This window comes from Oratosquilla oratoria, chromosome 9, assembly GCF_046742065.1.
Source record: "Oratosquilla oratoria isolate Oo_2021 chromosome 9, ASM4674206v1, whole genome shotgun sequence".
In the NCBI taxonomy this organism is placed as follows: Eukaryota; Metazoa; Arthropoda; class Malacostraca; order Stomatopoda; family Squillidae; genus Oratosquilla; species Oratosquilla oratoria.
In genome coordinates, this window is record NC_134785.1 from 70,151,583 (window position 1) to 70,166,980 (window position 15,398).

The following is a 15,398-nucleotide window of genomic DNA, read 5'->3' on the forward strand; positions in this document are numbered from 1 at the left end:
TGGCTTTTGCTAAACATATAAATCCTTCTCTATGGTTAATGTTGTTATTAGTGTTGATATATGCTGCCTCAATTGTCTTCCTTAGTTTCTTGGATGATCCTTTATTTAATACGGTTGTGTTGTTCCAGTCTGGAAGGTGACCATGTTTATCCACATGTATTACTATGGAGTTAGATGTCCTATGGGCTTTTACGTCATTTTTATGTTCATTTATCCTTTTATTAAGCCCGCGACCAGATTCACCAAAATATGAAGAGGGACAGCTTTTACACGGGATTTTATAAACAACGCTGTTTTCGTTAGTGGGATTATTGTCGCTACGTGTTACCAAATGTCCTACTTTGCTACCTGACGTCCTGGCTATTTTGATACCCGCTTTTAGAAGAAAAGTGTCTAGGTATGAATTAACATTAGAGTTTGGTACTGTGATATATCTGGTTTAATTATTACAATTATTATCATTCTTATTTTTTTTTTTTTTTTTTTCATCTTTACTTTTGTTAATTATTTCTTTGGCTTTCTTTTTCAACCTACATAAGAGACCTTTTGGATATTTGAGTTTGATGAAAGTCTCAGTAATATGTTGTAATTCAGGATCTAGAAATTCTTTACTGCATATACGAAATGCTCTGAGGAAGAAACCTATTATAATACCTGTTTTAGTTCTGTCATCATGTCCTGAGTAGAAGTGTATATAGTCTTCTTTATTGGTGGGTTTCCGGTATACTGAAAATTTCACATTTTTATCTATTCTATGGATAATTGTGTCTAAGAAAGGTAATTTTCCGTTATTTTCATTTTCTGCAGTAAATTGTATATTTTCATTTACACTGTTTAATCTCCTGAGTTTTAATCTCCAGAGACTACTAAATAAAATCAAAGCCCATGGGATAGGAGGAAAAGTGTTAGAATGGATTAGAGCTTGGATCAGTAACAGAAAACAGCGGGTCACCATAAAGGGAGTAAAATCCAGGTGGGGCAATGTTACTAGTGGGGTCCCCCAGGGCTCGGTTTTTGGGTCCCTTGTTGTTCATTATGTACATAAACGACTGAGACGATGGGGTAAATAGTGATGTTAGTAAGTTTGCGGACGGCACTAAAATAGGACGCCTAATTAGGTCAGGAGACGACGCAGAGATTCTGCAGGATGATCTTAACAAATTGTTCACATGGTCGGTGAAATGGCAAATGAACTTCAATATCTCTAAGTGTAGCGTGTTAAACGTATGACTATACAACCCCGAAAATAGATACAGCTTAGATAACACGCTTTTAGAGAAAACTGAGTGCGAGATAGACTTGGGAGTTCTAGTGAGTCCGGACCTTAAAACCAGGAAACAGTGCATTAGCGCCAGGAATAAAGCTAACAGAGCATTAGGTTTCAGTGCTGGAACGGTAACGAATTGAAGTGCAGAGGTAATTATCAAACTCTATCTAGCGATAGTTAGACCCATCCTTGACTATGCGGTACATTTTTGGTCTTAGTCCTCTAGTATGGATATCAATTCACTAGAATCAGTACAGAGAAGAATGACCAAAATGATACATGGACTCAGAAATTTGCCTTACGAAGAGAGGCTTAGGCACCTTAATTTACACTCTCTGGAAAGACGCAGAGTGCGGGGTGATCTAATAGAGGTGTTTAAGTGGATCAAAGGATTTAACAAGGGTGATGCAAACAAGATCATCATATTAAAACAACATGGCAGGACTCGCAGTAATGGTTATATACTGGACACATTTAGATTTAAGAATGAAATAGGCAAGAATTGGTTTACTAATAGGATGGTCAACGAATGGAATAGATTTAGTAACCACGTAGTGCGCGCTGAAACTATCAATTGTTTTAAGAAACAATTAGACAACTTTATGGATGGGGATGGCAGGTGGTGATGGATATGGAGCTGCCTAGTGTAGGCCTTATGGTCTCTTGAAGTCTCCTTCATTCTTATGTTCTTATGTAGAGAGAGAGAGAGAGAAGAAGAAGAAAAATCGAGCTTGATGGCCACTTCTGGTTAGCTTGATGTCATTTTATACAGCTGAGAGTAGCGACCCAGAACAGAGTTGGTGAGGGCGTTTTGATTAACCCCTTCGACGTGGTGACTCCCTCGGAGGCCAGAGAGGTTAGGAAAGGGAGCAGGCATGATCAACTAATGCGAAACAGCTTTGCACATATAGACATGATGACAAAACTCCTCATGACCCAGTATCTTTGGTCGAGTTCTGAATATGCTTCGATAGTCTGAAAAATGCATAACATTTTAGTATTTCTTTGGCTATTAACAACGTTTCGATCCTTGGGGAAAGTATCGCGCTGGAGAGATAGTCATGAAGGTAGAAGCTAAAGATTATCCTTTGTCATGAAAGAATGCAGCAGGACTTTGATGCGTGGGGATGTGACTAAGGTCTCTAAAATATTGAGTACATAAGACTTTGGGAATCAGCACGCTATAAGCGGAAAAAGGCACAAGTAAATTTGTAAGTTACAGGAGAACATCGCCTGATGGGTCTTGAAATTAAGCCTAACCCTAGAAAGAGAGACTATCACTGAAAGAAAAAAGAAAAGATAAATGAGGTTTAATTACTTGACACTGAAATCCCAAACTGATGTATTGTTCAGGAACAAGACCTCAGAATTCTTGGGGGGTGATAAAAAAGACTAAATCTAATCTCAGTTTTTAAATTTCAGAGGGTGATAACGGAAAGGCGATGGCGGCAGAGAATGAGACTCTCTTGGAGCAAATTGAGTCGCCCGTTAAAGAGGCCAGTGAGCGAAATTCAAATGGAAACGTCAAGTCGTCCGACACTGGCAGTAAGGCGCAGCCTCCAGATGCAGATCCGCGGGACACCCTGTGTGGTTTGGGATCTTGTACGCCTGGATGGGTACAGGTGAGTTTCTTCAGTAGTTTTCCAGTAATTGTGGAATAAGTTTCTTTACTAAGTAAGGGTAACATAAACGTTGTTCTTCAGGTTTAGAGAATATACCGTGGCTTAGTTCCTCTTCACTGGGTTCAGCTTTAGAACTAACCAATTTTTTTTTGTCTTGCCTAAAGAAGACTATCACAACTGCAGTTTCACTCTAATGATCAAAGTAAAAACTACACGACAGAACTACAAAGTGGTGGCCGAGTCAAAGCATCCACCCACTATACTTCCACACTCATAAAAAAAAAAAAAAAAAAAAAAAAAAATCGTTGCCCCTCCCATCTAAGCACCTCGTGGATGAAGGATCATCCCCGTCCCGTGTCGCATTGCTCAGGTCAAAGCCGCTGCAGCGAGACATAACAAAACAACTTCACAGTGAATCAGCACACATTTTTGAGTGAATGTTTTATCGTGGTCGGACAACACTGGGTGATAAGAATATGTAACACAGTGATGTGTAGTTCAGCCTTAATAGTCCGCTGCAGGACCGTCCTATCAGTTGAGGGACCATTCAGCCACTGTATCTCACCACGATATACAACACAGAATTTTACTAAGCACATCCATCAACAGCTGCGTCATTCCTGCTGTCAGTTTGGGCATTTGTTTGGGGTAGGATTTCGTAAAGGTTAAGAGACATTTCAAAGGATTACAAAGGCGGAGCATGCCGACAGGAGACCTTTTGGTCCATAACTAGGTCGGATGCAAAAAAAAAATCATCATAATAATAATAAATGAATAAATAAAAACTATAATAATGTAAATAACAAATAAAATACATAAATAAATGCATAGGTATAGTTAAATAATAAACAAACAGGTAAATAGAAAATAATAATAGATTGACATATAACTAATAATAAATGAGAATCAAACAGACTGTGAGAATAAACACCGTGTGAGATCGAAACCTTGTACTGTACCAATAAAGGTTTCGATCTCACACGGTGTTTATTTTCACAGTCTTGTCGGCTTTTGCCATTGTGTTTCAATCAAACAGACAAATGGTAATAAAACAAAAACAAATAATATAAAATAAATTATAATCATTACAGCATCTTGCTTAGGTGTTTATCTAAATGATTCTTAAAGCTTCGAACTGAACTACATAGCACTGCCTCTGCAGGAAGTTTATTCCATTTATTAACTACACGGTTGGCGAAGTTGTTTCTACCCACTTTCAAATTGAATCTATTTCCGGACAGTTTGAGACCATTGTTTCTTGTCTGAATCTCATTCAGTGTGAACATTTTGTCACTTTTGATGTTGTCAATTCCCTTTAGAATTTTAAAGACCTGTATCAAGTCACCTCTGAGTCTACGCTTTTTTTTTTTTTTAGGGAAAACATATTGATATGTTTTAGTCGATTTTCGTATGATTTGTTTTTGATATTTGGAATATTGTCGTTATTTTGCAGTTCCTGGCTCGGAAGGAGACGTACGTACTTTTGTACTGCATGGGCGGCCTGACCATCGGTACCTTCTTCACTTACTCAGTCGCCGTCATCTCTACCATCGAGAAGAGATTCGGCTTCACCAGTAAAACGACAGGTGCGAATGACAAGGTGGAGGAACCGGGAGGGGGTTGGGTTTGGAGGAGGAGGTAAGGGGAGTTGCGAGAATGGAAGGAGCGAAGTAAAGGAGTTGACTTCGGGGTTGGGAAAATAAAGATGGGGTGATGAAGCAAAGATGGCATGAGGAAGTACGGATGGAAAGGCAGAACCTATGTCAAATCTAGTGTGTTTTATTTATGGCTTATTTATGTTACTTATAACACTGGTTTATGTGGTTCCCCGTGTTCTATGGTCGGTAGTATTTGAACTTTATAGTATTCTTGTGCTTCATCCACAGAAATACGCACACACATACAAAAGGAGAAGGAGCATGCCGACAGGAGACCTTTTGGTCCATAACTAGGTCGGATGCGAAAAAATTATAATGATAGATAAATAAATAAATAAGAATTATAATAATGTAAATAGTAATAAACAAAATAAATAAAGTTAAATAATAAACAAAATAAATAAAGTTAAATAATAAACAAACAGGTAAATAGTAAATAATGATAAATTGACAGATAAATAATGGTAATCAAGCAAATGATAATAAACAAACAGACAATAACCAAATAAACAAATAATACAAAATAAATGGCAGGCATTACAGCATCTTGCTTAGGTGTTTATCTAAACGAATCTTAAAGCTTCGAATTGAACTACATTGCACTGCCTCTGCAGGAAGTTTATTCCATTCATTAATTGCACGGTTGGCAAAGTTGTTTCTACCCACTTCCAAATTAAATCTATTTCCTGACAGTTTGAGACTATTATTTTTTGTCTCATTCTCATTCATCAAAAGTTTTGTCACTTTTGATGTTTTCAATTACAAAGGTGGAGCATGCCAACAGGAGACCTTTTGGTCCATAACTGGGTTGGATGCGAAAAAATATAATAATGATAGAATTTTTTTTATAATAATATAAATAATAATAAATAAAATAAATAAATGTATAGGTATAGTTAGATAATAAACAGGTAAATAGCAAATAATAATAAATTGACAGATAAATAATAATAAATGAAAATCAAGCAAATAATAAACAAACAGACAAATATACCAAACAAATAAACAAATAATATGAAATAAATGCAGTCAATACAGCATCTTACTTAGATGTTTATCTAAACGAATCTGAAAGTTTTAAACTGAATTACATTGCACTGTCTCTGCAGGAAGTCTATTCCATTCATTAACTACACGGTTAACGAGTTTGTTTCTACCCACTTCCAAATCATATATATTTCCTGACAGTTTAAGACCATTATTTCTTGTCGGATTCTCATTCAGTGTAAAAATTTTGTCAATAGAATTTGTCAATCCCCTTTAGAATCTTAAAGACCTGTATCAAGTCACCTCTGAGTCTACGCTTTTTTTTTTTTAGCGAAAACAGATTCATTTGTTTTAGTCGATTTTCGTATGATTTATTTTTTATATTTGGAATCACTTTTGTGGCTCGCCGTTGCACTTTTTCCAATATGCCAATGTTCATTTGTAACAGATATATACACTTACAATATAGGGATACATATACACACCTTTGTAAATACATAAATGCACATACATTCACCTGTCCTTACAGGCATAGTTACCTTCAGATATTACTCGTCTTTCTCTTGTAGGGATGATCCTCTCCGGAAACGACATTTCACAGGTGCTCCTGGCCATCTTGATCGCCTACTTCGGCAATTACGGACATCGTCCTCGATGGATTGCTTTTGGACTCTTGAGCGCGGCCATCAGTTGCTTGATAGCCGGCAGCCCCCACTTCATATACGGGCCAGGCGACGATGCCGAGTTCTACAGTAGAGTAAACGATGAGACTCTGGATAAGAACGCATCACTGACTTCTGATTCAAACGGTGAGGATGGTCGCCGTTCCTTCTCGTCGCTGAACAATTCAGCTTTCGTACCTCTTTCTAAAACTATCTCTCGCGTGGCTATCTCCCTTATAAGAGGGAAGAAGCCTATCGGTATATAGATGGAATCTCCCGTATGATGTTTTTTGTTCAGTCTTAGAATCTGAAATCGGTTTTCCCAACTCCTCAGATGGGTTGTGCTATGCGCCTTCCAAGATCAACTGCTCAGATGCACAGAATGACGCTAGCGACATGTATGTGGGACCTGCCGTGATGCTCTTCATATCTCAGTTCTTCGTGGGCATTACCATAAGTATCTACTATTCCATCGGCTTCACCTACCTTGACGACAACATAGACAAGAAGGAGATGCCTCTATATTACTGTAAGACACGGAATATTTCTCAGTGTCGTTATTCTTTTTAATCCTTATGATAAGTTCTGTATCTTAATAACCCAACCTTTTCTGTGTTCACCTTTTCGAGCAGCCATCTCGATGATTTTGAGAGTCGTGGGGCCTGTCCTTGGATATTTCATGGGAAGCCGATGCCTTATGATGTGGGTTGATCCCAGTAAAGAACCCAACCTATCCAGCAGAGACCCACGTTGGCTGGGGGCCTGGTGGCTGGGTGAGTAGAGAATTTCCGAAATGTGTTTGTCCATCATGATGAAGAAATATCACATCTTTTCCCCTTCTTAAGTGACGCGGATATGCCTGCTATCTTCACAGGGTATATGACCCTCGGGGTAGTTCTTCTCGTCGTCAGCACCTTCTTCCTCTTCTTCCCACGTCGTCTGCCAGAGAAGGTGAAGCAGAGCGAGTCCAGTGCGGCGGACCCTCTTGCGTCACTTGCTCCTTCTCCGGGCGCGAATCATGAAGCACCTTCTTTGGAAAGTGAGTTTTACCTACAGGAATTGGAGCAAAGGTAGCCTCAGTCTTTATCATTAGGGATAAAGTAAGTACAAAAATAAAGTAACATCACATTCTTAAAATGAACATTACAAAAAATGAAAGAATAGATGAATGAATGAATTAATTAAGATAATGATTAGTCTTAGGGGAAATGCAATGGTGATTAGAAAGAATATAAAAATAGTAAGGAGCTGATATTGTGTGTAAAACCAAGAATATTTTTTGTCATATACATAACACAATAAAGGAGACTGCAAGAGAACGTAAGGGCTACACTTGGTAGTTCCATGTCCATTACCACCTATCATTCCTATCCATAAACTTATCTAACTTTTCCTCTTACCATTCAAATGGCCACCCCACATCATATATGAGAATCCCGGTTTCTTTTGCACTCATTAGATATTTTTCAAGATCGTAGGAGTGGCCATGCAATAAGTATACAATAATTCCAGTTCCTCTTATTTTGATTATATCATATAATCTTCCCTAATCAACTACATACTTATCGATTGTCTAAGACTCATTCTAATTGGAAACCACAATTTTTCAAAATCATAACACTTTCTGGTTAGACTCCTTTAAACCTGAAAAAAAGGACCAAACGGACACAGAACTTTTTCATATTTAATGTTTTCATTGTTATTTAGGACTTGCACATTTGTTCTTTTGGGTTCTGAGATAGGGATGATCCATGAGGAGCTAAGATGGACGGAAACAAGGGTGGTGGGTGGGAATGGGCGCGTGACTCTGACGACTACTTTCCTTATAAGGGGTAGAATCCCTTGGTATAAAGACAGACATTTGTTCTGACAGTCGCTATTTGATTTTGCCAATAGGTTGAGGGAAACCCCCTGTGGAGTAGATAGTATTACTTACTCAATCCGGTTCTTTATTGCATAGTTTTCTTTCAGAACTTCCAGCAGCCATGAAGAGACTATTTACCAACAAGATATGGGTTGGAAGCTTATTTAACGCCTTGTTCTACCTCACGGGTCTAGTAGGTTACTGGAATTTCAAACCAAAGTACTTGGAAAACCAGTTTCGAAAGAGTGCTAGTGAAGCGAATTTCTACACAGGTGAGGACTTTGGTAATGCCCTCGTGACGATGAAATTAAACCATCTTTTGTTTTCTGAGGTTAGAAACTGATAACCTTTTTCTTCCCTTACCGGAAGGCCTGGCCAGTCTGATGGCATCCATCCTGGGTCTTGGGGCCAGCGGAGCCATCTTGCGTTGGCTCCGTCCGGGGCCGCGCTTTGTGTCTGGGTACGCCATCTTCCTCACGCTCTTTTCCACCGCTTCCATGGTGCTGCTCATGTTCATTGGCTGCCCCAAGATCAACATACATGGTCCTGCGATTGGGTGAGTAATTTTCATAACTCTTCTGTGTGTGTCGAACGGAAGGATGTATTCCGGTGGATAGTGTACATGCACGGTCACGTTATATAAGGGGAAATGAAACAAATATGAACGTAGTAGTTTTACAAGAGTCAGTCTGTTGAGTGTAGTTGGTAAGGTGTACGGACATGTGTTGATTAAGAGAATAAGGAGAGGAACAGAGGGAGTGATCGGAGAAGAGGAGTGTTAATGAAAGAAAGAGGATATATATAGACAAAGTTTTTGTGATAAGACAGGTACGTGAAAAGTGTTTACCAAAGGGTAAGAATGTCTTTTGGCTCTCATGGACTTGAAGAAGACGAGTGGTAGGGTTGACACACAAGATTCTGGATTGTGGAGCAATTATAAGGAATAGGGGGAAGTCTGTTGAAGGCGGCCGGAGAAAGGAGATCGTGAATAATTTGAGGTTGATATAGGGCCGCGCATGAGGTGTGCGGTGTTGCCATAGTTGCTCAACGTGTCTATGGATTGGGTGCTAAGGGAGATAAATGCTAGAGTGCTAGGCAGAGGTTTGGGATTGGAGGATGAGAATGAAAGTAAATGGTAACAAACCAGTGGAGTGACATGAAAGGTGTTATGAGGAATAAGTATTTGGTACCATTCACAAAGGTGTGGAAAGCAGAGATGGATGGAGTGGACTTGAGGGGACGACAGAGGAAGGGATGGATGAATGGAGTGAAAGGGGCACTGAGCAAAAGGGGAATGTCTGTTGAACAAGAAAGGGAGAAGGGAAGGGATAGGGGTTCGTGGAGGATGGCTGTGTATGGATGATATTGTGACGCAGCCCGAAGGGATTTCTCCCCGTCTTCACTATTCCTCGCATGAAAGGGACAGGGAGTGGGGTTGGTTGCGTGAAAGAAGCTGCCCTGCTGTGGGCGTGCCGTGTCTTGGTGCATTACTTCTGATCAAACAATGGACAGGAAACAGGGATGACCCTTTATCTAAGAGGAGCTAAGATGAGGTAGATGGGTGGGATTGGATGCGTACCTTTGACTCGGCAACCTCCCCTATAAGGAGGAAGAAGCACTTGGTATGCAAATATATAGATAGGTATTTGGTGACATATACATATAGAATACTGTATGAAGTGATTGTGCTCACTTTACTGAAGCAGATCCATGTAATATAAAGGCAATTGGAAAGGAAGAGTAATCTGGAGACATCTTAGGCACACAGCCCCCCCACCCCCTCCTTTCCTAATGGAATCCATTATGGTTTTGATGCCTTTCTTATGTTTTCTGGGTGTATCATAGGCGTAGTTGGGTATGTTAGCGATTCCTATGAGCTCCTTGCACATCCAGACACTTGAGGTGGACTGATGTTACCTTAGACAGTATGGTTGAAGTAGGCGAAAGAAAAGACAGAGGCTAGATGTTGGTAAATTTCTTAGAGGAGTGAAAGGTGAGATTAATGATTTATTGTAAATAAAAATCAACTAACTGTATTGAAAGATTGTCAAACAATAGTGTAGAGTGCGTATTGCCAGTAACTAGTACTGCCTTGGCCCAACAGCAAGACAAACTGGATGAATAGTCTGGCCATTTGGAATAGTAGTAGTAGTAACGTGCGCACGAACGTGAACACGACAGGGATGTGTTGGTCAGACTGTGGCTGCGTCGGGCGCTTCGTTCCTGTCTGTTCCAAGGACGGAAGCACGACGTTTTACTCGCCCTGCTACGCCGGATGCACCTCAGTCAACTCCTCGGCCAGTCCTGAGGTATGCTCTTCTCGTCCTACCAGCGTACTCACCATAAAATTATCTAATCTTCTCTATTGGTTGTTTTCAGAAGAGATTAGATAAATTTATGGATTGGAGTGATAGGTGGTAATGGACATGGAACTCCCCAGTGTGTGCTTTATGGTCCCTTGCAGTCTCCTAGATTCTTATGTTCTTAACTCATTGTGGTGATGCATTGACGCACTCACCCCCCGATGTGCGTATCCCCAAACAGGCTACGTCTTCATGAACACTTACTAGAAACCGTTAACGTTCACAAGTTTTCGCCATGCGTGTAGGATGTGCATTTGGAGGGGTTGAGATATTGAAAGCCCATCAATATAGACCTCGGCCCCATCTTTAAGATGTGCCATAGCAACGCAGGGGACCATGCCACGTTTCAGTGAATCTGAGCTAATTTCCTCAAGATTGCTGTATCTAACTTCACACTGCTTAATCATATATTCTTAGATAAAGATTTTGTAAGATGGAATATATTAACTTTTTCGTCCTAAACAATATTTGGATTCTTATTTTGGTTTCACTAAACCAACTACAGCATTACGTTATTCTATCTTTTCTGTTATTGAGGTTTCAGCCATTTATACAAGATTAATATTTCACTTAAGCCTCAGAATCTCAGCTGAACTGTTGAAGTGATTTCTGATTTTTTTTTCTATCCTCATTATCGTTTTTTATCCATAGATTACCATTAAACTAAACAAACATGTACCCCACTTTCACAGGAGTACACGAACTGCAAGTGTATATCAAATGACACCGACTTCTCTGCATCGACGACGTTCGAAGAGGTAATCTGTGTATGACGACAAATTCAAAAGTAGAGACGGTTGAAGTGTTAGTCGTTCTTGAAATATAAAAATGAACAAGCAAAGACAAATTTAAACGTCTACAAGTTCTCGCCAATATTCCTTATGCATTTTGTCATTATTGTAATGATTTTTGGAATGGATGTATAGATAATAGATGTTTTAATGTAAAAAAAAATGTATTGTTGTTTATTATATATGACAAAATGCGTGGAAATAGCAAATACTGTTGGAAAACTTGTAAGCTCCTTAGAGTATGGAACAGTTGACTTAGGCAAAGGTGTATGAAGTGCTTATAGGCACTGAACTATAAATAATAATGATAATAATAACAAAAATAATCTTTTCAGACAGCAGCGAGTTCGACAGGGATCCTTGAGACCCTGGAAATCGATGAAGACGTGGAGTTGGCGGTTGGAGAATCCGGGGAGTGGGGAAGCGCCGTGCGAGGTTTTTGCCAAGAGGACTGTGGAGCATTTATCTATTACCTCCTCATCCAGATCATCACCAAGATGGTTGGGTCTACTGGAAGAGTAGGGGGCACGCTGCTTCACCTCAGGTAATTAACAGCGATCAGCACAGTTCTTAGAAAATAGAAACAAACATTGCTATGACGTCACATGTTATTGAGCGGGAAATCCCTTGAGGACAAACGAATCTGTACGCCTCGCTACACAAATAATTTCCTTGTGAAAAATGTCCACATTTATCGGCTGTTTTGACGGGATCCGAGTTAATTCAACTTTTCAAAATGCCAGCCACTAAATACTGCTACTATGGATTATATCATAGCGACTAACGTTATAAAGATAGACCGCATATGAAGGGTACTTGGATCCATTTTACCAAACCACACTTGAACTTGGAAAAATGTCAGCGATGGGTTCGAGCGTGCGGAAGGGAGGATTACCGAAAACGTGAAAAAGACACATGCATATGCAGCAAACATTTCGTAGGTAAATCTGGGTCTCCTGATGACCACCCACATCCAATTCCTGCCCTCTCAAACCCAGAGCAGGTTAGTTCACTAAGCACTGAAACAGTACAATATGTCCAATTCAAATATGGTTTATTCATTCAGTCAGGTACAAGTCTTCAGAGGCTTAAGCCGGGTCCACACTGTCCCTTTTACAAATCTGCATTTAGCAGCTGGCGGTATTGAAAGTTGAGCTAAGTGTCCGTTATTCTTGAGCTAAGCATTGATGTCAACACTGAGTGGGCATGAGGAAAGAATGCTAGTCTCACAGATGCAATTCTTTTCTATATCATTGGATAGCTCCTGTCATTATGAATATTTTGAACCCCATAAATAAATAGTATTTTATTGGCAATTTTTAGACATTATTATTATTTTATTTTATTTATTTATTTATTTTTTTTTTTTTTTGCGATGAAGAATAGCTCAACTGCACCAAACCTAAAAACTCATACAAAAGTGTTGCCAGTGTTAGGAGGAAGGAAAACATAAAAATCTGTTGTCTGCAGGTGCCTACAATTTTTCGCACTGGCCTATGTTTAAGGAAAATTCGGTAAATATTAAGGTGTTTGTCAGTATCACAGATGCAATTATTATCTATATCATTGGATAGCTCCTGTCATTCTGAAAATTTTGAACCCCCATGAATAAGTACCGCAAATTAATAGTAACGCCAGTACCTATTAAAAAAAAATGGTGTATTGCTTTACGGGGGTTGCCGTGGAAGATAATGCAACGGCACCTAACTCTCATTCTTAATGCCATGGTTCAGAAAAACTCTTATTTCATATCATCAAGACTCATGATGTTCCAAAAGCGGAGATGCTGCTTCAGTAATTCTATAAAATATTGGGTGTGGCATCTCGCCCAATGAATGGGCCTAGCAGAGGTGGCCATGACGGAGAGCGTACTTTTCCACCTTGTTTCCACAGCGTTTAGTCCTCGACACTCCAACCAACGCTTCAGTTGAATGTTGAAATAACTGTGAATACGCTGAATGTCTAACTTGGCCCCCAGGGACACCGTCCTCTAACAACAAAACATTTGGAAGTGGGTCGCATGTCGACATTGTTTACTTTTTTTTCAATGCATTGTTCGCATCTTGGTAGTTTGCCCGACTGCCGATAGAAAGCGTGGTAACTGTGATGTCAGCTTTGGTTTGCTATTGAAGATGGGCGTCGTAATGCCAGAAACCAGGTCCATTGCAACGCAAGAGAACATTCTTCAAAGAATTGCATGAATAATCAGACAAATGAATCAATAAATAGTAAAATAAACATGTATATAAGAAGTGTGCACTGACGCACATTACGGTCGTTCTGATAAGTCGTTTGTGTCTGCCACCAGGTCCGTTGCCGAAGAAGACAAAGCCCTCGCCCTCGGAACCTTCATGGTTTTCCTCAGTCTTTTCAGCTTCATACCAGCACCTATCATCATGGGCACGATCGTAGGCAAGTACCCGATGAACTTCTTTTAAGGTAAAATTGAATGCATGTCGTTATACTTACCCGTACAGCCTGGAGAGCTTCCCAACAGGCGACGGGAAAATGACAACTGAATGACGTTATGGCGTGTGTACTGCATATATTATGTAACCAGAAAAGATAATAATACTTATATATCCTGCCACGAAAAGACAGATATCTCAGAATTAACATGTGTTACTGGTTCTAGATTCGGCGTGTCTGGTCTGGGAGGAGAAATGTGGTAGGCGGGGTAACTGCTGGTTCTACGATTCTGATCACTTCAGAGTCATCTTGCACGTAGTGCCTGCAAGTAAGTCTTCCATCCTTGATCTGATTTATTTTCCTATTTACAAGTGTGGTTTGGATACAGGTGATGATGTTGTCAGCTCTCTATCACTGCCTTGTCCTTATGTTTTCATCTCTATGTTCAAGCTCTTTTTAGCCTCTACCCTCCTTTTTCAAGCAATACCATGCAAACTACGCAAAATTGATTTTTTTTCCATCTTCCAACAGTACTTATCTTCATATCTGTACTCGGGGACCTGGTCGTCTTTCACTATTGCAAGAAACTAAAGTTGTACGGAGAGGAGGACGACGAACAGGATTTGAAGAAGGAAATTGACGCGAACGAATTGCAGTCCATAAACCGTCGACGATCGTCAAGAGCGGAGTCTCTCATAAGAGTATGATCGAACACATCAATCATTAGGGGGGGGGGGAATACATTGACACCAGCCAATGAGTTATGTAGATTATATAAATAAATAGTATTCATTAAATTTTTGCATCATAATCAGTCCGAGAGCATACGGAATTTAGCATCACTAAATTTATTTTTCATTTTGAGAAACTTGTTCCCAAACTTTGTGCGTGTAAATCCGATTAAAGCTAACGATTACCACAATTAATACAACTATCTCGGTTTTATTTCTTTGACTTGTACCGGAAAAGGTATGCAGATTTCTACTATCATGTTTTGTGTAACAAAATGTAAACATGTGCCCATAGATAACATAATACTCTACAGTCGCTAATATATACATAGAATTCACATCACCTATCACATATACATGTACAATAAAGATACTTTTTATCTCTACTGTACTTATTCTGAATAAGTGATACATATATGTATATTTTTCAACCATAGCTAAAATTTTAATTTTATTGTTAGCCATCTATTGCCCCATCTACAGTATCATGAGTGTCCTCTTGTTATTGTCGTGTATGAACTGAACTGAACACCGAATATACAACCATCCATGGTGGTATATTATAAAAAAAAATCCTGTGATGTAAGCATAATATCTAATCATGTGCAAATAATAAATTAATATTCTAATTTACAATTATACATATAAAAACGACATAATCGCTGAGACATAATTATAGCAGCAACTAAAGGTTCAAATTGAATAACGTGTTTATAAGCAAAATTATCCTATCCTATTTGCATCCTTGTATATAATGCTATATATTTTTTCTTAGTACCATAATGTATGTTACATAATAAAAAATCGTTCTGTAACTTCCGTAGTGATCATTACAGCATCTGAAGTGCCGGGAGGGTTGGTAGCCCTGTCCCACCCTATCGAGTTTTTATTTTGTTATGGTTGTAGGATGACTGTTCTTCCTAATTATTGAAACAAAAACTTCCTTTATTATGAACAAAGTGGAGACATATAATATTTTCTGAAGGAAGTGAGGAATTTGCGTGTCGCTTGTGCTTGTGTGGAGCAGGAGTCAGCAGGACTTTC

At 39.2% G+C, this 15,398-nt stretch overlaps 1 protein-coding gene across 2 annotated transcripts in view; it reads left to right on the plus strand.

The window, feature by feature from the left end:
• The window catches only part of LOC143028554 (solute carrier organic anion transporter family member 74D-like), a 52,094-nt gene extending 37,392 nt beyond the window's left edge, over window positions 1-14,702 (plus strand). For both annotated transcript variants that reach the window (XM_076190831.1, XM_076190830.1), the window contains exons 2-15: window positions 2,690-2,889; window positions 4,343-4,475; window positions 6,104-6,343; window positions 6,531-6,725; window positions 6,829-6,969; window positions 7,071-7,235; window positions 8,168-8,332; window positions 8,430-8,616; window positions 10,165-10,369; window positions 11,116-11,181; window positions 11,550-11,758; window positions 13,523-13,626; window positions 13,850-13,951; window positions 14,155-14,702. In XM_076190831.1, the coding sequence (XP_076046946.1) occupies window positions 2,690-2,889; window positions 4,343-4,475; window positions 6,104-6,343; window positions 6,531-6,725; window positions 6,829-6,969; window positions 7,071-7,235; window positions 8,168-8,332; window positions 8,430-8,616; window positions 10,165-10,369; window positions 11,116-11,181; window positions 11,550-11,758; window positions 13,523-13,626; window positions 13,850-13,951; window positions 14,155-14,330 (2,288 nt within the window). In that variant the 3' untranslated portion in view covers window positions 14,331-14,702. The remainder of the gene's footprint in view (window positions 1-2,689; window positions 2,890-4,342; window positions 4,476-6,103; window positions 6,344-6,530; window positions 6,726-6,828; window positions 6,970-7,070; window positions 7,236-8,167; window positions 8,333-8,429; window positions 8,617-10,164; window positions 10,370-11,115; window positions 11,182-11,549; window positions 11,759-13,522; window positions 13,627-13,849; window positions 13,952-14,154) is intronic.
• Window positions 14,703-15,398: the final 696 nt, after the last annotated feature.